The sequence below is a fragment of the Sander vitreus genome, chromosome 5 (assembly GCF_031162955.1).
Source record: "Sander vitreus isolate 19-12246 chromosome 5, sanVit1, whole genome shotgun sequence".
NCBI lineage: Eukaryota > Metazoa > Chordata > Actinopteri > Perciformes > Percidae > Sander > Sander vitreus.
In genome coordinates, this window is record NC_135859.1 from 15,786,120 (window position 1) to 15,795,077 (window position 8,958).

Below are 8,958 nucleotides of genomic sequence, written 5' to 3' on the forward strand. Positions count from 1 at the left end.
GTAGTATACAGTAGTATGTGTGTCTGTGTCTCTGTGTGTGTGTCTGTGCTTGTGTGTGTCTAAATCTCTTACATGCGTATTTGGATAAAAGCAGGTCATCATCTCCTGAATTGTCTTTTGTGTCACATGACTTGTTCAAACACATGCATGCACTTTTATGCAGAGAAATACTCACTAAATGATAAACATCAAGGATCACTTTATCCTGTCTGAAAGCTGGTCTGTGAGCATGTATCTCTGTGTAGTAGTGACTTCCTATTCCACAGAGAAACAGGTCCTCAGTATACGGCCCCTCACACTGCTGAAGGTCACTGGTTTTATGTTCCGTGTATGCAGCTCATAAATTTCTGCTACTTTGTAGTGTGTGTGTGTGTGTGTGTGTGTGTGTGTGTGTGTGTGCGCGTACGTGCGTGCGTGTGTGTGTGTGTGTGTGTGTGTGTCAACTGAGCGTGTGCACACTTCTGTGCAGCTCGTAAACTACTGCTACTTAGTGCTTTCTGCATTAGACTAATTTCACTGTCTGCCCTGAATTCTTGAGCAACAATAGAGTAAGATGTTCCGCTGAGTTTTAAATGGAGGGCGGTCTTTATCTTCCCTTACTCTTACTTCATTAGCAAACACTTTACCATAGAGCTATACACTCTTAAACGTTTAATTTTTTAACATTGCCATTTGTTAAAAAACATTGTATGACAGTATCACAAATATATTCTGTATCTACTTGTTGCAACACTTTAAAACACACAATTGAATTATTCTAACCCAAGATGCCATGTTTTATGAAACAAATATTCTCAAAGTGTTGTGTATCACTTTTTAAACATTACTTTGCAATCCAGCCCCACCATATTTGTTGTATCTAATTCAGAGCTGTTTTGGTTTATTGCACTCATCATGTGTTAGAGCACTGCAGAGACCTGCTACATTGTATCAGCAGGATTCTGGAGGGAAAGAAGAGAGGAGATGGTTAGGGAATCTAGGAATAGGAGTAAAAGCTCAAGAAAAAGAGACCAAGCATGTTATATGCACATTGCTTGGGGACTGGTGGCTGATTGTGCTTTTCCTCCATTTTGGCTGTGGCTGAGTCTGAGCCCCGGGAACAGTGCCCAGGCAGAGAGGAAGGGAGGGCTAAGAAACGGGACAGAGATGGGAAACAAAAAGAATGACAGTGATGGACCAAGACCAGGAAGCGGTTTCTGAAATAGAGACGGAAATGAAATGGTGCAGTGTTACCAGTTTAATTGAAAATTAGAGAGTAGCATATTGCCGCCCATGAAGAGTAGAGTGGAAAAGAGAATGAGAGTGATGGGGAAAAGAGACAGGATAGAACAGCGTGTAAAGGGCATACTGCCCAGTTCACCAGTGTGAAGGAAACAATATGGCTCCAGTTTCTTCTGCTCAGCCATTCTGAACTGCTGAATTTATTATTCGTACATGTTGGGCATGTGTGTGTATGCATTTGTGTGTGTTTGTATTTGTGTCTGTGAGAGTATCAGCATGTGGGTAAATGTGTTGATATGTGTGTTTTGTATTTTTGTGTTTGGCTTTTTGGCAGCCTGTGCTCCAGATGCACAGGGTTGTTATTGTGTAGCGACATATTAAATGGTTGAAGGAGACATTTCTGTGGATTTCCTGCTAGCAGAATGGGATCTCCTTCTCTCTGCTCTCTAGTAGACAATTACAGGATAGGATCTGCTCTCCTGGCTCAGCTGGGCTTTGAAAGGCTTACATGAATATGTCAAAATTAGCAGGAAGCTCTTGAAGCAAAAAAAGACATTCTCTCCATGAGCTAAATTGGCATGATATCTTTCCTTGCCTTTTCAAGGCTGCTCTTTTTGACTGACATGCTGTCATGAAAAGTAATTTCTCTACATAGACTTTGCTCTGCTATTCATCTACCTTGTGATGTCTCACCTCACTTATGCTCACTTTCTCCTCTCCCAGATGTTCCCAGTAAGCGGAGATATAAGCGACGCGAGGTGGAACAGATCCAGAAGGACGTGAGGAGGATGCATTCTTTGAACTTTGAGCATGTGCAGAAGATCCTCCGTGCCAAGCGCCTGCAGCGACAAGCCAAAACAGGAAACAATGTCATTAAAAGACGGCCTGGGCGGCCCCGAAAACAACCCATAGTGGAATCAGAGCCGACTAATAGGATGGCGAATGATCGGGCTGATGGTCGAGGTTTGGACATGTTTGCCGGTAGGAGAGGTGATGGGAGGACTCAGGGGATGCCTGTCCTGGAGAGGTGTGATGACCTGCCAGGTAGGCAGAGCCTCAGGAAAAGCTTGACCCCCGAGCATCTGGAGTTCTCAAATCATGATTCCATCTCAGCAACAATTGAGACTGTGGTGCATCAAGCGCGATCTGTGCCTCCACTGGCCAAAGGGGGGAAACGCAGAGGCAGGGGCCACAGCAGGGACCAGTTATGGGCTCCTTCCAGTCAGTAGACCTGCAGGAGAGAGCAACTCTGTAACTGAACAGAAAGCAGTTGTTGGAGTCAGTGCTGTTTCAGATGCAGTGCCCTTATTTCTGGGACTCCTTGGTGCACTTTGACTTGTTTCTTCTCTCTGATTAGTGAGGACTACAGAGGGTCAGTGGAGGAGCAGGAGGAGGGAGCACTTCCACTTGCTAAACCCAACCAGACATGAGCCTTTTAAGGATTCATTGGACCTTCATTTTCAATGGCACTATATGGTACTATTTGATACTGAATCTGATGCTATAAAAGTGTGTGGTACTTAGTGTAGGATATTATGTGATTCTTTATGTATCTGATACAGTGATGTGTATTGTATTTTATGATACTGTATCTGAATGTGGCTTTAGCCATATATTTACCAGCAAGGGGAGGGGTAATGGTTAATATTAAACTGTGCAGCTCTGCTTATTTTTGCCTTTCTGAGGAAGCTTGTCAAAGACATGTGGGATAAAACATCAGTAATTCAGCCACCTTACCCTATTACTTACTCTCACCCTTATCTGTACCTTCCTTGTTTTTTGTTCTCTCCGAGGAGTAACTGATACTTGCTGGCAGCTCCTTATCCCTGGTCCCCCTCCCCGCTCGACACTCACCCCAATTTTTTAGCCCTCCCTGGTGCCTGCCGCTCAACTTCACCTCCCTTTGTTCTCTCATCTACTCCCAATCATGTTTTACATTTCCCATTGCTTGTGCTCCCTCAACCTATACCCCCTGTTTCATTTAATTCTCCCTCCCTGCTCAGGCCTGTCCTGTGCAGTGACATAGAGGCAATATGGTGGATGAGACTGTCCCAGACTGTACATAGAAACCAAGTCCACTGTTGCCTGCCTTGTACAATGAGAAACCAGCTCGTAGACATGTACTGGCATACAGTATATCAAATAGAATTGTTGTACCATAGACAATGAAAGTTGTGTATTGTTTTATAACCAAAAACAGACATGGGTGCGACTCAAGACAAGTTTGTTTTCAGACAGAAAAAAACACATATATTCATTCATACACTCATTATTGTGTTTATATCCAGCGGGCATTGCATTGCATACAGGAGGAATATCAGGTGTGTTTTTGGTAAAACTTAAAATTGGTTTATTGCACTATGAAAAACCATACACTTGCATCAATCAAATGCAGCACTTACATGCTTGTTCCAGCCTTATGTTTTGGCCTTCGATGGTGTGGATATCCATTCCAGAGAGCATGCATTATTTTAATCAATTTGTATATGCAGGCTGCGCAGCCAAAAGCGTCAAACTGAAGCCCAAGCCTGAATCGTGATTGGACAGTTCAGCTGAAGAAGAGGGCTCACAGTCAGTGTTTTAAAAAGCCAATCCCAGTCTTTCTACTTAACATGATTTTTAATCCATATCCTTGGAAATATTTTTTTTAAAGTAAATCCATTTAGGTTTAGAAACCAAAGTCTCAGTATTCAGTGCAAGGATGTATTATTTAAAAGAATCTAAATCAGAGTTTGACAAACTCTCCACCATGTTGGCACCAATGTAAAGCATCCCTATGTGAATGTAGCCATCTTGGATTTGTTTGTGTCAATATGTCAAGCCTTTGTTAAACTCTATCTACAGTATCTGTGGCTTTGGGTAGTGGTTGGTATTTTCTCAAATACATATTTCAGAATATAAGCAATGGATCAGTGTTTCTTTGACAACTTTGTTAAAGTTTTGTTTCAGGAAATTCAGTTTTCTTTGGGTTGGGTGGGATTCTCAGTTGCAGCAGTTCAACTTGTGCCTTATGTTTCTTTCTCTCACCAATTACATTTGACCTGAGAAATATCAAGTGGCAGAGAACTCCCCAGAAATTGACCCAAAATATTCATGATGGTTCATATGACGCATGTGTCTTAGTCATCAGAACCCTGACACTGCCCGTGTCCCTTCACAGCTTCCATAGTCAGCATTCTCTGTCACCGGGCACTGAGTCTGTCTCCCAGCTTCCTCCTAGTTTTCTGACCCATATCATCATAACAGAACTAGAAGGGCTGGGGTGATGAATATAATGTGATATTACTGTATTGAATACACACCATGTAGTGGCCTACATACTGCTTTACAGCAGTGGTGGAAACAGGATGGTCCACTGTATCAGATGTGTTTCTATTCAGAGATATTGATTAACCTCAATGTCCCACATATAATTGAGAATCATTTACTCTGCCCAGTATTTAACCAGTTATTTAAAACAGATAACTGGTTATGCACTTGGCGAAGGAGGATGTCAGAGGTGGTTGTCATGGAAACCACATTCTCCTACATTGCTGTTTGCTATGCATCAGGCCATGCCTGGCAATGACCTTAAAAGGAATTTCTGTTCTGGGTCCACCCTTCGACAAAGAGAAATAAGTGGTCTTATTTACTGAATAAAATGAATTAATGTTACAAGAATTGTGAATAATACCAGTAATAATTTGTAATAAGTTGTGCAGAAAGTGACTATCATTTCATGAAAACTATAGTTACTGCAGCTCTATGCAGTACAGCCTTAACCAGATGTAAACTACAGTATTGAAGTGTTTGTTGTAAATAGTGTTAGTATGTCCATCCTGCATGGATACTGGTTGGGCTCGGCTATGCTGGGACTGTCTCCTAAAACCACAGTAGATCTTCTCTCTCTATTAAGACTGCTCAAGACCCAGGAAAACATACAGAAATGGTTATTCTAATTGATTTTCCTATTCGACAAATTCTGCTGTACATTGACAGTCATCGTTCCAGTCCGTTAAATTACACAGAATGCTAAAATAATTTGCCTTATCACACCTTAAAAAAGTTCTTGGAGGATAAAAGCCCCACTGTAGTGTACTCGACCAAAAATAGGAATCCCCGCTGACTTGCAGCTATTTTGCCTGCAGCCAGTTGGGCCAGTGCAGTAGCATGAAGAGTAAGCAAGAGTGTTGTGTGTGGGGGGAGTTCTCAGAGGAAATAGCCAAAAATACAGTCGTCCTAAAGTTAGTGTGCTTAACCTTGCTTTGCTAGATGACTTTTGGTTGGTCTGCAGTCGGTTCTGGTGAAGATGAGGTCTAGATTTGTGGTCTGTGAGGTGTAGAGACTACATGCTTGGCAGCTTACTCCATACTGTGGTCAGCAGTTTCTGATGTTAGAGTTAAAGACCCCAGGTGTTGTCTGTCCTGTCTGTCTCTCCTACCAGCCAATGCTCCGGTGCCTTCTAACACTGACAAGTATTGTCCCAATCCAGAGCTTTCACTCTATACAGAGACTGCAGAGGGGATGTGGCTGTGAATAGAGTTCAAGGTCACTGTTGTTGTATTTAGCAGCTAATCTGGACCAGTGGCTACAGGAGGCCCCTAAGCACTGATGTAAGGATCTTTACCTTGTCTTTGGTCGTAGCATCAAGGGCAGCGCAGTTTGACCTTAAATCAGTGGTTGGGGTGTATTTACTGAAGTCAACACTTACCAGTTCACTACAGCGACTAGAATGGGATATAACGGCACCTACATTTCTATCACCCCCTATTCCCTTTGTAGCATGCTGTGATGAGTGTCCTACACATGGAGTGAGGTGTCACGTGAGACAGAACCTCATAAATGTACATGTAGTCATCCTCACAGCATACGTTACAGTTCTAAGCTATAATGTTCAAAGCTGAAAGTGCAGATGAAGCATTGAGAAAACCAATAAATGTACTTGTTTAGAGCACAAAGTGAGCTCTTCTAACAGTGTGGGCATATTTTAGTTTGTATACATAGTGTATTTCAACCTTTTTCTAGAGTGGGTTTCCTTTATTTGCATGCTCACCTTGATTGTATGCATAAATATTTTAGACAAGCCGAAAGTTGAATTTCAATTGAATTTTGAGCAAGACTTGTACATTGTTTGATATGTTTCTTTTTGTAATGGATTTTTTAATTCATGAAGCATTTTTGTACATTGTATGAATATTAAAAACTGCAAATATTTGACATATAGAGTAAATACTAGATGCGCATGCATATGCATATATCCTTCACAGTATGTATGTGTAAATGTACACATATATTTTGTATTTGCATTTGCTGGCATACAGATATATGTCTTAAGCACATATATACATGCAATATATATGTATATCCATGTCCGCTGGCATGCTTTTGGTCATGTTTATCTTTCATGATCTTGTAGGTTCATATTTTGTTTTGTTTTATTTCTCTTTCCTCAGAAAGAAAAGCTCATTCTTTTGCTACCCTTCTGTTGGCTGGCAGCGTTGAGCACTTATTAAGAAGAACTACAGTTGAAGTTGTTCATGTTATCCATTGTGTGAAATAATAAATGACTTTATTGACAGCTGATGGTGGCACATATTTTCTTCTTTCTGATTAAAATTGTTTTGGATTTAATATTCTGAGCTCCTAAAAACTGCTTTGTCACATGCAGAGATAAGGCTGATAAGTTATTCTGTGCCAAGAGCCAGTTGAGACTTTGTGTGTATGTTAGTGTGTGTGTGTGTGTGTGTGTTTGTGTGTGTGTGTGTGTGTGTGTGTGTGTGTGTGTGTGTGTGTGTGTGTGTGTGTGTGTGTGTGTGTGTGCGCGTTCATGTGTGTGTGATTGTGTCGGAGCAAGATAACAGGATGGTTTGCTGCACAGTGTGCTGAATTTCAGATGGTCTCAGTGAATAAGTACTACCCCACAATGTGTTCGCTTGTTGCGGTTAAAAGCGAGGGAATCCTCTCATTACATTATGCTACAGCCTCATTCAGTCACACCCTCACACGCTCACACACACATACCTAAACACTCTTACTCTCGTACTTGTTCATTAGCCAAGCCTACATCTCTGAATCCTGCCTGCACTAGCCCATCAGTACATGTTCTAGGTGGGCTGGGCTGCAGGCTGCTCTGCTATTGGACGGAGATGAGTGGGAAGTGCCCCACTATTGGCTGCTGCCAACTAGTAAAATTCTTCTGTTACCATGGTTGCAGGGTGAGCTGCCCAAATGTGTCTCAGTGTATCTAGTAGTGCTGATGGAACTGTTGGCACCACCGGTGTTATGCTGAAAACAATCCCCCCTCTGATGGAAGTCAGGGCTGCAGTGGGGCTGCACCCAAATCACTCTCTACTGATGCCTGTAATGAGCCCACATGGCCCAACTCCACATCCAGCACAAGAGAGAGGATGAGATACATCACCAGGGCTGTGATCACAATGAAACAGCACAGCAAAACACATCCTGCATGAAGGATGTACTGTTCAGCCAGAGCTACACTTAAAAGGGGAAAACAGGATCATCAATCTGATGTGTGCAATGTGTGGATTTTCTCACCAGGTTTAGTGTAAAATGTAGTTTCTTCCAAGACAGTGTTTTCCACTGCACAAGGTACACAGATTGCATATATAAACATATACAATACCATCACTAATGAGATGAAGGTGGTAATTATTGAAAGATCCACAACTGGAGTGAGCACACCATAATAAAAATGTATATTTGAAAAAATTCACATGGCACTTTTAAAGGAAATATAAAGGTACAATGTATTCCACCTGGTCAGTAGGTGGAGCCCCCATGCTGGACAAAAGAAATGGACTGAATTTAAATTGCCCAAGGTATTGTTTTGCCTTCTTTTCTTGATGCTCCATGAGTGTGCAAAATATTTCCAAAACCTTTCAGCTTTATATAACAATATTATGAAATCCTATAAATCTTATCTACTGTGACATCTGTGCAAGGCAGAAATATTTCAGTACAGTTATGGAAGTGCATAATAAAAGAAAGAAATAGGTGCAGAACTGGATCAGTGTTATGATATGGTATCTAGAGATACAGACTGTAATTGAAATGTCGTGGTGGAGAATTGTACTCAGAAAGTGTAGGAGGAGGACAGGGCTTATAAATTGTGGTGCTCAGCTGGGGCATGTAGGTTTACTGTTACCAAACTTGAACAACCTGCTTTTAAGGAAAATGTTCCAAAACTTTGGGAGGATCTTCCTCCCAATCCTCTGTGGACCAGGCTCCTTTGGAATGATAGATTTAGGGTTGAAGAAATGTCACAATGGGTGCATTTAAAAAATATGCATAGTCTGAGTTGCACTTGAAGGTATGGCAAAGACTATAGTTGATGGCCAGCTGACCGCCGACATGCACATACATTCTGTACCTGCGTGAGAAAAACATCACTATCTATCCTAAAAGACAAACGACACAAACAAGATCATCAAAATCATTTTCATGACACTATCAATGTGTTCTCACATTTTGCTTAGAATGTGAACTGAGAATACATGTCTGTCTGTCGAAAGAAAAGCTATAACTAACACAGCAAAGTTCTGCTTTGCTTTTCTGTTAAAGTCAGTCTGTGCTGCTAATTTGTCTGTAGAGAGGAAAATGTGACCCAAATTGGTGAAACAGCCCCAGATAAGAGCCGACAAGAGGCAGTAGTACTGGACACACTGCAGAAAATACAGACATTCAACCACAGTCCAACAACGACCAGCTGCATCCCTAACATAGCTGCCAGCCTAGACA

The 8,958-nt window shown here is 41.7% G+C and overlaps 1 protein-coding gene across 2 annotated transcripts in view; it reads left to right on the plus strand.

Annotated features, from left to right (window-relative positions):
* The window catches only part of setbp1 (SET binding protein 1), a 39,921-nt gene extending 33,140 nt beyond the window's left edge, over positions 1-6,781 (plus strand). For both annotated transcript variants that reach the window (XM_078250581.1, XM_078250582.1), the window contains exon 7: positions 1,945-6,781. In XM_078250581.1, the coding sequence (XP_078106707.1) occupies positions 1,945-2,450 (506 nt within the window). In that variant the 3' untranslated portion in view covers positions 2,451-6,781. The remainder of the gene's footprint in view (positions 1-1,944) is intronic.
* Positions 6,782-8,958: the final 2,177 nt, after the last annotated feature.